This window comes from Hypanus sabinus, chromosome 12 (assembly GCF_030144855.1).
Source record: "Hypanus sabinus isolate sHypSab1 chromosome 12, sHypSab1.hap1, whole genome shotgun sequence".
Classification (NCBI taxonomy): Eukaryota; Metazoa; Chordata; class Chondrichthyes; order Myliobatiformes; family Dasyatidae; genus Hypanus; species Hypanus sabinus.
In genome coordinates, this window is record NC_082717.1 from 69577469 (window position 1) to 69596106 (window position 18638).

Genomic DNA, 18638 nt, shown 5'->3' on the forward strand with positions numbered 1-18638 from the left:
TGTAGCCAACATAAACAGCAATTGTTTTACTATCCCTTTTGACTCAGTTGTTTATGTTTCTTCTGCTTCCAAACATAGAACCATCTTTCATCACTACCTAATGAACATTGACATCGAAAACTGATATTTCTGTTGTTAAACACGTACAGATAAAATCAGAACATACAAAAAAAATCCATCATAGTCCATGCTGGCAGCTATCATTCAGGAAATAGATGCAGAAGTTTCATTTTGTCGTTACTCACAACAGATGATTCAAACAACAGAAATGCCTTGAGCATCTTCTAGATTCAAATCTAGTCCATGGTCCTGGCTTTGAGTCACATGTAACTATTCCAAGCAGACCAGGGCAGCTCTTCACACGTTATCTCTCCCATCAATGGTGAGAGCATTAGAAACATTTTTCTCTCAACCAACATCTGCTAATTTATTATCAGAGCACCATGGCATTGTTTGCTAGTGGGAGAAAACTGGCTGCAATCCTTCTTAAAGCTCATGAATGACAGCACTTCCAAATTATTTCATTGCCTATAAAACACTTTGGAACACACTGAAGTTGAGCGAGTTGTAATGGGAATAAAATAAATCAGCTTTGTACTCATAAATCTATTCCTTCCCACAGGGAATGTGTTCCATTTTGAACTGCCATGCCTCAAAGTTTGAAGGGACCATATTTAATTGTAACATTCAGAGGAAAATTGGAGGACATTTGAAGACTAACTGTGCAGGGTGAAGGATAAAGTGGAAAGGGGCTGGCTGGCTATTTATTTCAAAGAGCTGAAAGAGACTCAACAACTGGGATAGATACCTTCTGAAGTGTGTTTTTCTTGATAAAATGTGTGGAAAGTAGTATTAATTATTTTATTATATCTGTAACACAAAAAGTTAGCACACAGATGCACCAAATCATCAGGAAGGAAAAAGGGAAGTTCATGTCAAAAGAGCAAGAGTAGAGAAGCAGGGAAACCTTGCTAAAACCACGGAGGGCATCAATGTGACCTCAATTCTCACAGATGATTTTGGTCTTATTTAAGAATGGATACACTTGTAATTCAGCACAGGTCCCTGAGGTTGGTTTGTGTGAATGCACAAATGAGAAACGCTCTGTCTTTTGGTATCTAAATTGAGAAAATGTACTGAGGGATCGAGGTGCACAAATTGGAGAAAGTAAGCAGGCAAATGGTGAGGAAAGTCAAGGGAGATATGAGCCATGTTGCAAGCGAGTTGGAATAAGTAAATATTATAATAATTGAATAAGTGCTGATGAGACAACACCTGAAATACAGTGCAGTTTTGATCCCCTTCCAAGAGATTCATTAGGATTTTCTTAGATGAGAGGACTGTGCTAACACAAGCAGCTGAAGAAATTGGATGAAAATTAGACAATAAGACATAGGAACTGAATAAGACTGTTTGGCCCATCAAGTCTGCTCCACCACTCAATCATGGCTGATTTATTTGCCTCTCAACCCCAGCCTCTTGCCCTTTCTATGTAACTTTTGATACCCATGCTAATCAAGAACCTATCTACCTCTCCATTAAATATACCCTATGACTTGGGCTCCACAGCTATCTATGGCAATGAATTCCACAGATTCATCATCCTCTGGCTAAAGAAATTCATCCTCATCTCTGTCCTAAAGGAACATCCTTATATTCTGAGGCTGTGTCCTTTGGTCCTAGACTCTCCTACTATTGGAAATGTCAACTCCATCTTCACTCTATTTGGGCCTTTCAATATTTGTTAGGTTTCAATGAGAGACACCCCTCTCTCCCACCATTCTTCTAAACCTCTTTAGAGATGAGAAGAATAAGAGTGCTCCTATTGAAATATATAAAATCCTTAAGAGACTTGACGGGGGAGAAGCTGAGATGTTTTCATGAGTGGAGGTATCTTATACATGTGCTTTGAAGGTGTTCATTTACTATTAAGGTGCCTGGAACTTTCTTGCAGATATCTCTTCAATTCCCTACCCTAGTGGGTTATGGAGGGTAGTTCATTGGAAGTATTTGAAGAGAAAGAAGACAGGTCTTTGAAAAATGAAGGAATTTTAAACTTCAGGGGACTTGCACAATAAGAGGAGATGAAGTCCGGGGAACATCAGCCTCGGTCATATCTTGCTCCCACCTTGCTATCTCATATAAGATTTTCACAGATCTGACTGTAACCTCAACTCCACATTCCAGCTACCAGCAGTAACCTTTCTCTCAAAAATCTATCTACTTCTTCCATGCCAATCCTCAAAAGCTCTATTTCATTACAGAATTGCTGGAGTTAAGGAACTGTCTGTTAAGAAGAGATTATACAGATATAGTCTGTACACACTGCAGTTTAGAAGACTAAGAGGAAATCATACTGACACATTTAGTGTTATGAAAGGGCTTGACAAGATAAATGCCAAGGGGACGTTTCCCATTTGCGAAGAATAGGAACGCTTGTGTTATAATTTCAGAATAAGGATCACCAATCCAGGTGGAATAATTTCCATTAGTCTTTAGAATGCCTTGCCCTGGAAAGCATTGTTGAGTGAATTATCAAATGTATTCAATGCTGGCATAGCTTTTGTACAATAATTAATTTTGTTCTGAAAGTAAGCAATTTTGTCTGCTTACACACACAAGATGCTGGTGGAACACAGCAGGCCAGGCAGCATCTACAGGAAGAAGTAGAGTCAACATTTTGGGCCGAAACCCTTCGTCAGGACTGTACATCAACTGTACTTCTTCCTATAGATGCTGCCTGGTCTGCTGCGTTCCACCAGCATTTTGGGTGTATTGGTTGAATTTCTGCATCTGCATCTGCAGATTTTCCCGTGTTTGGACATTTGTCTGCTTGTTTGTTTGCTGTGTACAGCTTTGGCATTGAAAATCTTCTTTTACCTGTGGGCATATTCTTTGCTGTTCCTTGAATTCAGAGAATGAAGATTCAGCATTAATTGGGGGAAATTGAAATTGAGGCCAAGATCAGATCACCCACAATCTTGCTGAAAGCTCAAAAGATCCACATGGGATTTTCTTGTATCTAATTTTCATGTTGTTAGTGAAATACTTAGGATTTAGTTTGGGTTCAAGCTTAGTATGATCTTTGAAATATGTAAGATCACTTTTATTTTTAAACCATTAAAAAGTTTAACACAACAAATAAAAAAATCAGCAGTTGTAGACTTGTTAAATTTGTATTTGCTTGTTAAATTTATAAACTTCATTAAACTTCCACAGGATGTGTTTTAACCAATTGTTACCGCTTTCAATTTGACATACAGTGCAAATTACTGTTATGTGCAAGAAGCATTTAGTTTGATCAAAAGACCAATAGTTATGCAATCTGTGCTATTGTGCAAATGTCAAACCTTGGTAACGCAGCACAGAAGTGAAAAATGCAGGTAGAAATAGATTTTTCTCTTTTGATAAATTTACACATATCCGAACTTTTGAAAAGTGGCTGTGAACTGTTGTGGTTTTATCAGGCAATGCTGTTTTCAGTGCTGCTTCCTGTGGCATTTATGAATATGCATGAAGTTCATCATCGATCACTGACATGAAAAATGCTGTGCAGTTCACTCCCACTTTGTATCAACGCTAGAGCAAGGTCAAAAAAAGATTCCATCTTCATGAATATAACAATAAAAATACAATTAATAATCATCTCTAAATTAAAGAAAGTAAGACACTGATCTTACATAAGAAGTGATTTGTTGATGTCAAGATTACATGCACCAAACATGCAAGCAAGCCAAAAATGGATTACTTACAAAATAAAATATATCATTGTATAAATTTTAAATATAATATTTTAATAATTTTATGTTTGCGCAGATGTGTCAATATCATGGAATATATTTACTTGATACAATTAATTTACAAAGACTGGATAGGCCAGAAAACAGTTTAATCAGTGATCCTCTCATTTAGTTTAAGTTGTCATTTAAATGAACAGAAACTGGTCAGAATTTTCCTGGACTATTATACCTAGGATCATAACCATTTTCTTCGGTGTTTTAACTAAATTATATGAAGACTATTAATTTTGGTATAGGTAACGTAAGTTATAAATCATAATAAAACCTTTTTGTCATAAGTAACCTTGCATAAAATAGACTTAAGCTGAGATAAGGCTATTGTTTTGTGTTGCATTACAAGTGCCCCCTCTAGTGTAATTTTTGGACGATACAAACCTGGTGCTCAATTCTACTCCATTCCAGAAACTGCTCTCAGCAGATGCATTTTATTTTATCCCATGTTCATGATCACACCTCAATATATTTGTAGCATCATCAGCAAGATATATGTTACAAATTAATGTTTTGCTGAAAGCAATTTCATTGAGAGAACATGATAAGTTTCTGAAGCTAAGCAAGTACAGCTTTCATCAAGCAATTTAATTTGTTGTAACTTACTTCTCCCAATGAGATGACATTATCGAACTGAGGGAGTTTTGGCTCAATCGTTAGAAGGTAACATGAATGTGGATTAATTCTGAACGCTCTGTGAGCTTGTATTAATAATCTATTTCAATTACCATTCCTCATGTTGATTTCTCTAGAATTCAAAGACCTATCTTGTCCATGAAAATTCTCATTGGCTGGGTACCTACTGCCCCTGAGGAAGGAAATTACAAAGACTCACAATCAAAATAGAATAATAGAGCACTCTTATAATCTTATTGATATATTTCCTGTAGATAGGTGACCAGAACTGCTTGCAACACATCAGAGCCTCACCAATATCTTATACAACTACAACATATTATCCCAACTCCTGTACTTAGTACTTAAATTAAAGAAGGCCATTGCACCAAAAGCTCAGTTTATGATCTTATCTACCTGTGAAGCTACCTTGAAAGAATTATGGACTGTATTCCCTGATCCCTTTGTTCTCTCAGTACTTAGATTAATGAAGGCCAATGTGCCAAAAGACCCTTTTATGACCTTATCTACCTGTAATGCTACCTTGAAGGAATTAGGGATTGGTATTCCCAGATCCCTTTGTTCTACTGCACTTCTCAGTGCACTATTGTTTACTGTGTATGTCCTACCAAAGTGTCTGAACCTTCCTGACCAGCCTCCCATGCATGACTTCATCAAAGGCCTTCCTAAAGTTATGCGGATGACATCCACCGCCTTTCCTTCATCAGCTTTCCTGAAAAGCTCTGTAAGATTGGTTAGACAAAACCTACCTTGAACAAAGCCAGGTTGACTATCCCTAATCAGGCCTTAGCTATCCAAATACTTATATACCCTGTCCTGCAGAATACCTTCCAATAACTTATCCACTACTTACTTCAGGCTCACTGGCCTATAAGTTCCCAGCTTATTCTTATAGCCTTTCTTGAACAACAGAACAAACTAAGTTATCTTCATATCATCTGCAAACTTTGCCACAAAGCCATCAATTTCATTATTCAAATAATTGACAGTGTGAAAAGTAGCAATGCTAATAATGATCCATGAAAAACACCACTAGTCACTGACAGCCTACCTGAAAAGGCCCCTTTCATTCCCACATGCCTGTCAGCCACTCCTCTATCCATGCCAGTTTTTTTCCTGTAATGGAATAGGATTTTATCTTGTTAATCAGTCTCATGTGTGACACCTTATCAAATGCCTTCTGAAAATCCATGTAAATGACATCCATTGCCTCTTCTTTGTCCACCCTGCTTGTCACTTCCTCAAAGAACTCTTACAGATTTCTCAGGCAAGATTTCCTTTCACAGAATCCATACTGACTTTGACTTAATTTATCATTAGTCTTAAGTACCCCAAAACCTCATCTTTAATAATAGACTCCAACACTTGCCCAATCATTCAGGTTTGGCTAACTGGCCTATAATTTCCTTTGCCTTCCTTCTCTCTTAAAGTGTGAAGTGACATTTGCAATCTTTCAGTCTTCCAGAACCATGCCAGGATCAAATAACTCATGAAAGATCATGACCAATACATCCGTTATCGCTTCAGCAACCTCTCTCAGGACTCTGGGATGTAGCCAATTTGGTCCAGGTGACTTATCCACTTTAAGACCTTTGAGCTTGCCTAGCAATTTTTCCTTTGTAATAGCAATGACACTCACTCCTGCTCCTTGACAGTCATGGACCTCTGGCACACAGCTAGTGTTTTCCACAGAGAAGACTGATGCAAAATACCCGTTGTTAATCTGCTATTTCTTTGTCCCCCATTACTAGCTTACCAGCATATTTTCCAGTGGTCCAATATCAACTCTCACCTCCCTTTTATGCTTTATATAACTGAAAAGACATTTAGTGTCGTGCTTGATATTGTTGGCTAGTTTCCCCTTATATTTCATTTTTTCCCTTCATTGGATTTTAAAAGCTTCCCAATCGTCCAACTTCCCACTCACTTTTGCTACCTTATATGCCCCTTCCTTGGCTATTATGCAGTCCTTAACTTCTCTTGTCAGCCAAGGTTGCCTATCCCTGCCATTTGAGAACAATTTTTTCTAAGGGACATATCTATCCTGCACCTTGTGAACTATTCCCAGAAACTTCAGCCACCTCTGCTCTGTCGTCATCCTTGCCAGTATCCTCTTTCAATCCACTGGGAAGGTCCTCTCTCATGCCTCTGTAATTCCCTTTATTCCCTTGCGTTACTGATACATGTGACATGCTCTTCCCTCTCAAATTGCAGTATGAATTCAATTATATTATGATCACTGCCTCCAAAGGGTTCCTTTACATTAAGTGCCCTTGATTATGTAATATGATTTGGTTATTACACATCACCCAATCTAAGATCGCTTTCCCTGAGGAGGCTCAAGCATAAGTTGCTTGCCGAGGGAGTTTTCCACCATCATCTTGGTTATGGTGTACATTCCATCTCTGGTCAATGTCAAACAAGCACTGGAGGAGCTGAGCACCATGATCAGTAGTCATAAAACAGCCTTCCTTATCTTTGCAGGGGATTTGAACCAGGCCAACATGAAGGAGTCTCTGGGCTTCTACCACCATCTTATCACCTGTAGAACCAGAGGATCTAATATTCTTGACCACTATTACACCACCACCAAGAACACTCACCATCCCATGCCCACACTTTGGAAAGTCCAATCACCTGGCTGTACTTCTACGGAGACTAAAGACCGCAGCACCAGTGGTGAGGACCAAAATGGTATTGTCAAGGGAGGTGGAGGAGTACTGATAGGACTGCTATGATTTGGTCAACTGGACAGTATTCAGTGATTCACCTTTGAATCTGAATGTAAACACCACAGTTGCCATCAACTTCATTGAGAATTGTATGGATGAGTGTGTGGCTTTGAAAACATAATGGACAAACCCAAACCAAAAGCTGTGGATGAACTAGGATATCTGTAGTCTACTGAGGTCATATCTGTGCCATTCAAGGCCGGTGATCCAGAATGATACAAGAAGTCCAGGTACAACCTATGGAAGGCGCTAGTAAGGGAGAAAAATCAATGCTGATTGAGGTTAGAGACAGAATTGGATGCATTTCAGTTCTGGCAGGGTTTGCAGGTCATTACTTCCTACAAGGTGAAACCTCATGAATGGCTGTATAACTTAACTCCCAGATGAGCTCGGTGGTTTTCATGCACACTTTGAAAGGGAGAATAGAACTATACATATGCGAATCCCTGCAGCATCAAATGACCCTGTCAGACGTCAGGACATCTTTCAAAAAGGTGAACCCTCATAATTGTGTGCCAGGTAGGACACAGAAAACCTGTGTCATTTGCTAGGAGTTTTCATGGACATCATCAGTCTCTCAATGCTGCAGTCATACCAGTAGCCAAGAGGAGCAGTGTGAGCTGCCTCAATGACTATCACCCAGTTGCACTCACATCTACTGTGAAGAAGTGATTTGAGAGGTTGGTCAAGGCTAGAATCACATTCTGCCTAAGCAAGGATCTGGACCTGCTGCATTTTACCTATCGCCACAATGGGTCTACAGTGGATGCCTTCTCACTGGTCTTGGATCACCCGGACAATAGCAATACCTACGTCTGGCTGCTGTTTATTGATTACAGCTCAGCATTCAACACCTTGATACCCTAAGTACTAATCAACAAGCTTCAAAACATGAGTTTCTGTACCTTCCTCTGCAACAGAATCCTTGTCTTCCTCACCGGGAAACCAGTCATTGTGGATCAGAAATAAAATCTCCTCCTTGTTGACAATCAACCCTACTCTACTCGTTCTACACCCATGACTGTGTGGCTAGGCACAGCTCAAATGCCACATATGAATTTGCGGATGGGCACGCTATTATTAACAGAATTTCAGATGGTGATGAGGAGGCATACAGGAGGGTCATAGGTCAGTTGGTTGAGTGGTTTTGCAGCAACAACCTTGCACTCAATGTCATTAAGACCAAGTAATTGCTTGTGGACTTCCAGATGGGGGAGTTGAGGGAATACACACCAGTCCTCATCAAAGGATCAGCAGTGGAGAAGGTGAGAAGATTGAAGTTCCTGGGTGTCATCATTTCCAAAGATCTATCTGGGGCCCAACATAGTGATGCAGTTTTAAAAATGCACACCCGTGGTTATATTCCATGAGCAGTTTGAAGAAATTTGGTATGCCACCAAAGACTCCAGCAAATTTTCTATAGATGTACCGTGGTATTGCAAACTGGTTGCATCATCATCTGGTATAGAGGGGCCACTGCACAGGATCTGAAAAAGCTACAGAAAATTCTGAACTCACCCAACTCCATCATGGGCCTCCATCATGCCTCCCTAGCATTGAGGACATCTTCAAAAGGCAATGCCTCAAAAACAGTACATCCATCATTCAGGACTCCCAGCACCCTGGATGTTCCTTTTTTTCATTGCTATCATTAAGGAGGAGATACAGGAACCCGCAGAAACACTGCTTTAGGAACAGCTTCTTCCCTTTCGTCATCAGATTTCTGAATGGACAAAGTACCCATGTACGCTACCTCAGTTTTTGATTTCTTTTTGCACTACTTATTTAATGTATTTTAAAAGTATATATTCTTTTATTGTAATTTATAGTCCTTTTTTATTATGTATTGCACTGCATTGATGTCACAAAACAAAAAACTTCATGACATACGCCAGTGTATTAAACCTGATTCTGATAGTATACAGCCATGAAAAAAAGCTTTGTTGTATCTGTCCTGAGTGTTATATGCTTCAACTAAATCATCCGTTATCCTTTAAAACATATTGAAAATCAAATCACTCCACTTGATCTTTCCTTTTGGGAAAACATTCTCATCCCAGGAATCTATTTGGTGAACTGTCAATGTCGATTCCCAAGCAAATATATCATTTCATGGACATCAACATTAAGACTATATTTGGCACTACTCTAAATACAGTTTTACTAAAGCCCTGTACGATTGAAGCAACTTTTATATTCCACCCCCTTACATACAATTTGGTTTCCAGTATCTGAAAATTAACAAATCATAGCCTATTTGTAGAACTAAAACAATTATTAAAGCTTATCAACACTAGTCATACATTTATTCAATAGATTCTCTCTTCCCCCTCCTCTCATTGAGCAGAAGATACAAAAGCCTGAAATTAGGTATCACCAGGCTCATGGAGAGCTTCTAACCCCACTGTTACAAAACTATTGAACAGTTCCCTGGTATAATAAAATGGACTCTTAACTTCACAATCTACCCTATTAATACCTTCCGCACTACTGTCAAACTGCACTGCACATTCTCTGTAACATTCTTCTGAAACCCATTATTATGTTCCCTTGTACTTCCTCAAAGCACTGATACAACAAATTGATTTGCATGAACACCATGTTTTCCACTGCACTTCGCTACCTGTGAAAATAATACACCATTTCATTAATTCACCTTTCACCTTCATAAACTAATTTAAATGTAAGACTATTGCTGATTTCTGCTGCATTATAAAATCAGTTAAATTGGAAATGCTACATAAAGATTAATTAAACAAAGCAATTGTGAGTGCATTCCAAGTTCAACGTTTATTTTTAAAGGGTAAAAGACAAAGAATTCAAAAACTACAATACTATTAGATTTTCATGATAATGCCTCTTCAAAAGTAAAACAAAGGTGCTTAAAAGAGTGTGTAAAACATTTTTAAAGATACTTAACTATAAGTACCTTTCAATATCACTGTATTAAATATTTGTAGCCTAACAATAGAAAGACGGTTTTCAAATTCAATATAATTTTTAACATCTAAACACAACAAATAAAAACAATTACATCTTTTTAAGTGCACAATGCCACAAAAATAACTAAACTTAATCCTTTTTTTAACTTAGAAGTTTGTAAGTCTGGAAAAGTGCATTGAATAGGTGCTGCCAATTGAACCAATGAGGGCAAATGGCCATAAAATTCTATAGTGTACAAGGGCCAGGTTGTTCCTTGCTATAGAACACTTGCACACTCAAAGGCCTTTCATTTCTGAAGTCGGCCATTATGAATACACATGGAAAATATGTAAGTCATAATTCCAAATATGAGTCATGGAGTGTGGAGGGGAGAAGCTGAATGATTCGAGGGTCAAAGCAACTGAGGGGAGAAAGCAGGAATGATTGGACATTGATGGTAGTCAGAAGATACCAGTAAAAGGGTAAATGGAAGATTGTTAGAAGGTGTTGGGAGATGGTGGTAGCACAACGAAGTGGAAAATATGTCAGGTTGGTTGAGGAGGGTGGGTGTCACACATGGAGAAAGTATAGGTCACAAAGGTAGGTAAAGGAGTTGTGAAGATGACATAATAAACCTACGAAAATAATATAAATATGTTAAGTAGGAGACAAATATCTGATCAATAATACGGGGCAAATATGAAATCGTCCATTTTGGCAGGAAAAATAAACAAGGCAACATATTAATTAATAGGGAGAATTTGAAGAGTTCCAAAGATAATGTGGATGATTCATAATAGGCCAGTTTATAGATACAGCAAGAGAGTAAGGAATTTAATGTAATATTCCTGTTTATTGCAATGGCAAATTAATAAGCATATTGGGAGTGTATGCTTCACTTACATAGAGTATTGGTGAGACCACATCTCAGTGTTGTACACAATATTGATCTCTTAACTTAAAGAATGGTGAAAGCAATTCATGAAAATTTTATTTGGTTTAGGATAGTTGCCTTGTGAGAAAACATTACAGAAGCTAGGCACCTATCTGCTGGAGTTTAGACTTGACTGAAATATACAAGCCCCTGAGGGAATGTTGAGCAGAAGTTTACTCACAAGCGAAGCCGGAACTTTGGGTCACTATTTAAAAGTAAAGCGCCACTCTTTTAAGAAGGAAATGAGGCTAGGTTTCTTCTCTCAGAGGCACTTGAGTCTTTTGAAACTTTCTTTCCTTAAAGGACAGCAGAAACTAAACCTGAATATTTTTACAGCAGAGGCTATTGAGAAGCAAGGGGTGAAAGGTTACTGTGGATATATTGCAGTTACAATTGGACAAGACATTATATTGAAGGGTGTAGTAGGTTCAAGGGGACTCCTGCTAAGCTGGAGACTGGGGGCAAGGGTTGACTGAGGCTGGGAAATGGTGGTGAGTGAAGAGTGAGAGGGGTGGGAGTGGGTATCTTACTGGAAATCAGTGTTGAGGGCTAATATGGCTGAGGTGGGAGTTGTGTTCATGATCTTCACTGGCCAATGGAGCAGGGTGAAGGGCACTGGAGTAAGGGCAGGGGGGAGTGCTCAGAACAGCAAAAAACAGACAAGTTTTTGTCTGAAGAGGAACAATTGGAGATGAGCTTCCAGCAGTGGACTTCACATATTTAATTAATGGTAAAATAAGCTATTCAAGCTGTTAGAAGTGCCCTGCGTCATCCATAAGTTATTCATTTGTGGTGTAAATTAACAGATATTTTGTCCAGGAATATGTTACATGCCACTGGATATCACACCACACATTTGACCGCCTCTGCGCGTTAGTGTGTCAGAAGCATGGAGAATCTAAAGTGAAACTCACAGCAAGCCCCAAAATTTCCTTCATGATTTTTTTTTACACTTTAAATCTGGATTGCAGAGTACAAGAATGCTGCTCCACACAACTAAATTCCCAGGCTTTCATCTTTCCAATTCAGCCTCTAATATCTCTCCCCATGCATCGGCATCCATTTCGCACATATTTTTATGCAGAAGTTCATTTGCAGAACGAATGTAACTATAATGACCATTCAACCATGCTTGTTTTATGTTGCTTTTCTTGTAATTTCTCACCAGGGTAACCTATGAATTAACAATGCAAAAACATTTTTAATATTCCTCTTACATTGGATGGCATGCATTGATTGTAACCGCTCATAATTTGGAAGCTATAACTTTTACTGCATAATATTAAATGGCATAAATGCTCTCTAATATATGTGACAAATTATTTTATTTTTTAAAATAGATTATCAAAGAAGATAATTAATGTTACAGATCCACTCGTTTACAGTAGTGAGGACCAACTGTGAACTTGGTACCAATTATGTAGTTTTGGGATCTCTTGAACAACAGAACCTACACAACTCAGGGAATGAGGATCTTTTTACAGCATGTACTATAGTAATTGAAAACAAATTTTTGTGTACTGTTACATCTCAATAAGATTTTCTCAGAGTGGTGTGATTACCATCTTAAACTAAAAAAAAAATATCTATGATATCATCTTTGTTTTAGTGGCAATGTTACAACCACCTCCATGGGTGGAATTTTCAGGTGTGTTTCACAAGCAGATGGATTACAGAGGTAAGCCTCCATTACCAGTGGCACAGCTGTGTATTTAATAAATCTGAATTGTCTAAGAACTGGATTGAAATTGTACAACCTTCTTTCATGATCAACGTTTAAAGAGCACTTAGGAATATGTATGGGTAAAGTTTAGAGGAATCTGGGTAAATGTGACCAGTTTAGATGGTGATCTTAGTTGACATGGAACCTGTTTCCACGGGGTATTACTCTATAACTCCATGCATGACTTTCCACCCAACAAGATGTTTTATCTGGGCTGGGCTGGATTGGTGACAGGTGACCGACAATGCCCTAAAATCTAGGCCATTCGTTTAAAATAAATTAAAATCCAATAATTATTATTTACTAATCACTGAAAGGTAATTAACGGAATAGAATCTTGAAAGCAAACTCAAATGAGACAATTATTTAGAGAAGGCTTCAGTGTCAGGTCAAAGAATCATGGGGAGGAAAGAAAAGCAAAAGAAATATAGGAATAATTGAAACTGCGATACAAAGGGAAGGAAAGATGGATTGAAAGTTAGTGCAAAAAGTGCTTTATTTTTTAAATTCTTCAAACTGTCACAGATTATTTACCTTCCACGAAAATCCGCTTGCTCTATCGCATAGTAGTTCTCTTTTGCAGACAGCCAATGTTGTCAAGCAGTGATTACGCCACAGAAAGTCACTGTTTTCGATCAAATAATTCCAAGCTTTACATGTCATTGCTGCACTTGACAGGCTTTGAATGTCCAATTCACTGAAAATTTTCAGAGTTAGCTCTTGAGGTAAAAACTGAGCAAAATTAGGAGAGTTCTGTAATTCTTTCAGCTTGGTTGGGAAATTTATTTCACCTTTAACAACAGTAATATGTTTGTTTCTTTTGCAAAGTCTTTCCATTGTTGGTTGCTCCACAATTGCACAGGTATTTTGAAAACCTATGAAACAGAATTTTACTATCTTATTGTTTTTCCACCATTTTTGTCTTGTAGATTAAAGTACATGGCCCCACCTAAATGTTAGTGTTGCTGTTTTCATTCATCTTCCACCATTTCTTTCTGCACTACTCATGTACTCTCAGCTGCCATTTTTTTTTGGGGGGGGGGAGTGAGAATGTTTTACTTACACCAATTTCTAATTTCTCAGTGTACTCTACATTCTACTTTACAAGCCTCTGAAAAGGATCTGTTGAACGATCATCACAGAAAACAGTTAACTCTGTTTTTCTCCCTCCCCTGAACTTCCCGACTTTGAGAGGTTCCATTGTTTTCTTTCATTTTATTTACTATTCCTTTTTGTAAAAATATAGGCATAAAGCAAAATTTTAGCATAACTGCCTCATAGCATAAAATCCTTTGTCGTGTTTAACTCCAAATTGTGCCCCAATTTGCAAATGTAATTTTTAAAAAAGATTATGGGACATTGGTACTACTACTCTTGATCATCTGTATCTGCCCTCGACTCCCTATAGACCAGTTTAGGAAATCATTTTTTCAGGGTAAATAACAGTCAATTATGTTGCTGTGAGTTTGAGATCAAACAGAAGCTAAAATGGGTAAAGATACAAGATCCCCTTCTGTGAAATTAGAACATATGAGTTGTTGCAACTATCATCACTGCTATAACTAGGTTTGATGTAAATGAATTAAAATTCCACAAATTCTGCCTCTGGATAAAAAAAACACAACAAATTATTATTTCAGTAAGTTAACTATAATGTTTCCAAACCCACTGAAGCTTGTAAATTTAGCCCAAGCTACTCTTCCAGGACAAACATCACCACTGGTGCATCTTGCATGTTATACTGTGACCTTATTTATTGAAACTGTATGGTTTATCTTATCTGTTTACTTCTGATATTTCTCAGTTAACTCTATACTGTTAAACCCTTACCATTTGATGCTAATAGCACTACACAGTGTTTCCAGAAGGTTTATTCTTTCACATTTCCAGAATGTGGCCTTTAGCTATACAAGACACACAAATTCAGTTCCATAACATGCTTGTCTTTAATTGATCTCATAGCACTTTTCCTATATTAAGACTTTTAAACAGTATCAATATCCCTCAGTCAGTGCCACAAAAAAAGCAAATCATCTGTTCATTCAAAAATTTTAATGCAGATTTGAATCCGAAATATAAAGCCATTTTTGATTCCAAGTTCTCATCATTAACTTTTATTGTTAACGGGCAGCGAGGCCCATCAAACGGGGGTTGTTATTGTACTTTCGCCTTAAGGGTGTCCAGTGCAAGAGCAACTCTTTCAAATGCTTTAGTGAACAAACTGACAATGGCTCAGAGCTTGTACAAACATACGCAAATATATACATTTTAAGTTGTCCACTGAAATTCTAGGAGTTCAAGCAAGAACTTCATTGTTTGTGCGTATGACCAGATTAGCACCAAACCTAATCGTAACCCTAACCCATAATATTAAACCAATGCCCACAATCAAAACATTATCTGTGGGGTAATGTCCACAGATCACCTACAAAAAAAAATAGACGGTGCACTCACTCCAATGATGGTAAAACCTCTCTCTGACTGAATAATGTTCCCTACACACAACGCAATGCTTAGGTCCCCCTAATAAAAATAATATAAAGCCCGGACCCCAAATTAACGCGAATTGAACTGGACGGGGATAAGGAAGGCGTGGACCAGAGTACAGTGGAGCCAGGCGGAAAGAGTTTACTGTAATAGCAAACAGAAGAAAAATAATTATTCCAGTGGCCGTAAACTGACAACCTAACCCAAACTTTGCTTGGGACTTTCCCTACCTCAGTCACCAGCTCCATCCCTCAACCTGTTTCCTGCTGATTTAACCCCTCCTCAGTTCCTGCCTCCTTCCCCTACATCCCTTTAAACTCTAACTCCTCCCATACTCCCTTCAACCACATTCACCCTTTTATTCGAGACCAACAGACGCGCAGTATCGCAACGTTTATTGCCCGACGCACAGAAGGCAGAAATAGATCATTCAGTAAACAACCCCGTCACCTGCACTGACGCTCCTCAATGTCGGACAGCTAACGTTTGTTTGCATGGAACTACGCATGCGCAGACCGGGGGGGGGGCGTACGTTGACGCTGAGCATGCCGGGAGCTGTAGTTTATGTGTACGCTTCGTGACAAGTTTTCATTGGTTTGCCTGTTATTTTATTCCTCTCTCAAAGGCAGTGGTTTTGGGAATCAGCTGTGTTTTGGTTGTAGTCTGGTTTGTGTTTAATGCCCAAAGGATATATTCCAAGATGATGTTGGAGTGTGTGGATGGGTCAGGGACCATCGACTTGCCTCCCGGCCTCAGCACCATCGGCCGAGGGCCCCTCCTCGGGGTAAGTGCCATGGTTCCTGTTGGTAAAGTCTCCGGATGCTTAAAGTATAATTGTGTATTTAAGCGGTGGAGGCGAAAGAAGTTACCGCAGGATTCACCAAGCAGTTTTCCCATTACTGTACATATGAGCAGTCCGTCCTGAAGCAGGTCATTCCACTTCCATGTGATCCAGGCCGATGTTTATGATTTACTTTCAAATGTTCGCGTCCTATCAACGTGATCCTTGCTCTTTTTATATTCCTATACAGTTCTCATCGAAACACAGAATATATTTGACTGGACGGATCTCTGTAACAGGAAGTCCTGCAAATTTAACATCTTTTCGCTTTAAAATAAAGCTTCTCCTAACTTTATTGCTCACTAATTTGCTGATCTGCGTTTGTTTTTTGTGTAAAAAATGCTGGAAATGCTCAGAAGTAAGGAGGCATTAGTGGAAAGAAAAACGAGTTAAGTTTGTAGGTCAATGATCTTCTGTTAAATCTGTTTTTATCTTTTAATCACTTAAACAGCCTTTCCCTGGAATCTCTTCAATTTAAACAGTTGGCCCCCAAGAACTTCAAAGTGTAGTGCCCTTTAATGTAACAAACAAATATTTCTGTGATTGACAAAACGAATGAGCCACATATAGCAGTATTAAAAATATCCTAAATGCTGAAAATACGCTGTAGAACTGGAAGGGAGAAATATAACAACATTTCAGATTGGAGCCAGCTACCAATCACAAGTACTGCTTATTTCTATCTCCGTATTTGCCTGTCTTTGCTGAATTCTTGCCGTACACATTTGAGCTTTCAGCAGTACTATCTTCCAACTGCAATCAGAATGCCACTTCTGTTATTGAGTTGCATAGTCGTTTTAATCTCTAGTAATTGATGCATTAAACTCTTTTTTTATTATTGTGATCATTCCTGATGAAGTTTTAATATTTTACCCTTGGTCTATGCATATCTAATAACCAGATCTGTCCAGGCAACATTAAGATTTCTTGTTCTTCGTGTTCTTTGGTAAGTTCATTCACTGCAGTAGGAAAATTAATATAACTTGGTTGTTTTATTCATGACCCAGACACCTTAAACTACTATCTTTAACCCATATCAACCCTATCAAGCTGTCTGCAATAACATGTATGAGGAAGTTCACAAACCTCTGTACACCAAATTAAGATCCTCTGTTTAGTTCTCTCTGCATTGTAGTCTTGTCCAGCACATCCTGTTAAATCCGTTGTTAACACAGCATTATCTCTCAAGTTTCTCTTTATTCATGCCATTGCTGAATTTTCAGAATCAGAATCAGGTTTATTATCACTGGCATGTGACATGAAATTTGTTAACTTAGCAGCTGCAGTTCAATGCAATATAGAAGAAATCAAAACAAAATAAAATAAGAATAATAAGTAAATCAATTACAGTATATGTATATCGAATAAATTAAAAATTGTGCAAAAAACAGAAATAATATATATTTCAAAAAGGGAGGTAGTGTCCAAGGGTTCAATGTCCATTTAGGAATCAGATGGCAGAGGGGAAAAAGCTGTTCCTGAATCACTGAGTGTGTGCCTTCAGGCTTCTGTACCTCCTACCTGATGGTAATAGTAAAGAAAGGGCATGCTCTGGGTGCTGGAGGTCCTTAATAATGGACGCTGCCTTTCTGAGACACCACTTCTTGAAGATGTCCTGGGTACTCTGTAGGCTTGTACCCAAGATGGAGCTGACTAAATTTATGACCCTCTGCAGCTTTTTTAGGTCCTGTGCAGTAGCCACCCTCCACATACCAAATAGTGATGTAGCCTGTCAGAATGCTCTCCACAGTACATCTATAGAAGTTTTTGTTGACATACCAAATCTCTTCAAACTCCTAATGAACTATAGCCACTGTCTTGCTTTCTTTATAACTGCATCAATATGTTGACACCAGGTTAGATCCTCAGAGATCTTGACACCCAGGAACTTGAAGCTGCTCGCTCTCTCCACTACTGATCCCTTCTGATATCTTCAGATTTATAATGTCATACAACATGAAAACAGACCTCTTGGTTCATTCTGGTTGTACTAATCATAAAGCACCTGTTTACACTTATCCTGCATTAATCTAATGTCTTTATATAATATCATAAGAAATAGGAGCAGAATTAGGCCATTTGGCCCATTGACTCTGTTCCACCTTTTCATCATGACTAATCTACTTTCCTGTCAGCTCCAGTCTCCTGCCTTCATGCCCTGACCAATCAAGAATCTATCAACCTGTGCCTTAAATATACATACAGACTTGGCCTATACACCTGTTTGTGGCAAAGACTTCCACAGATTCACCACTTCCTGTCTAAAGTAATTCCTCCTCATCTCTGTTCTAAAAGGATGTCCCTCTATTCTGAGGCTGTATCCTTTGGTCTTGGACTCTCCCACCAGAGGACATACCCTCTTCACATCCACTCCATCAAGGCCTTTCACCATTTGATAGATTTTAATGAGGTCACTCCTCATTCTTCTGAATTCCAGCGAGTACAGGCCAAAACCATCATATGCTCTTCATATGACAAGATGTTCAAACCTGGAATCATTTTTGTGAACCTCCTTTGAACCCCACTCCAGTTTTGGCACATCCTTTCTAAGATAAGGGGCCCAGAACTGCCC

At 38.5% G+C, this 18638-nt stretch overlaps 2 protein-coding genes across 5 annotated transcripts in view; one reads left to right on the forward strand and one right to left on the reverse strand.

Moving 5' to 3' along the window:
* Positions 1–9931: 9931 nt before the first annotated feature.
* LOC132402994 (F-box only protein 48) lies at positions 9932–15772 on the reverse strand. Of its 4 annotated transcripts, XM_059986184.1 has the most exons (4): positions 15456–15668; positions 14569–14642; positions 13273–13613; positions 9932–12189 (listed from the first exon to the last, which is right to left on the reverse strand). In XM_059986184.1, the coding sequence occupies exons 3-4, from the start codon at positions 13573–13575 to the stop codon at positions 12028–12030; spliced, it is 465 nt and encodes a 154-aa protein (XP_059842167.1). In that variant the 5' UTR covers positions 13576–13613; positions 14569–14642; positions 15456–15668; the 3' UTR covers positions 9932–12027. The 4 variants fall into 4 exon arrangements, with proteins under 4 accessions (XP_059842167.1, XP_059842164.1, XP_059842166.1 ...); XM_059986181.1 differs by lacking the exons at positions 14569–14642; positions 15456–15668 and adding an exon at positions 15676–15772; XM_059986183.1 differs by lacking the exon at positions 14569–14642.
* A 105-nt stretch (positions 15773–15877) lies between these two features.
* aplf (aprataxin and PNKP like factor) overlaps positions 15878–18638 on the forward strand; it is a 47062-nt gene continuing 44301 nt past the window's right edge. The window contains exon 1 of the mRNA XM_059986180.1: positions 15878–16009. Coding sequence (XP_059842163.1) covers positions 15926–16009 — 84 coding nt within the window. The 5' untranslated portion in view covers positions 15878–15925. The remainder of the gene's footprint in view (positions 16010–18638) is intronic.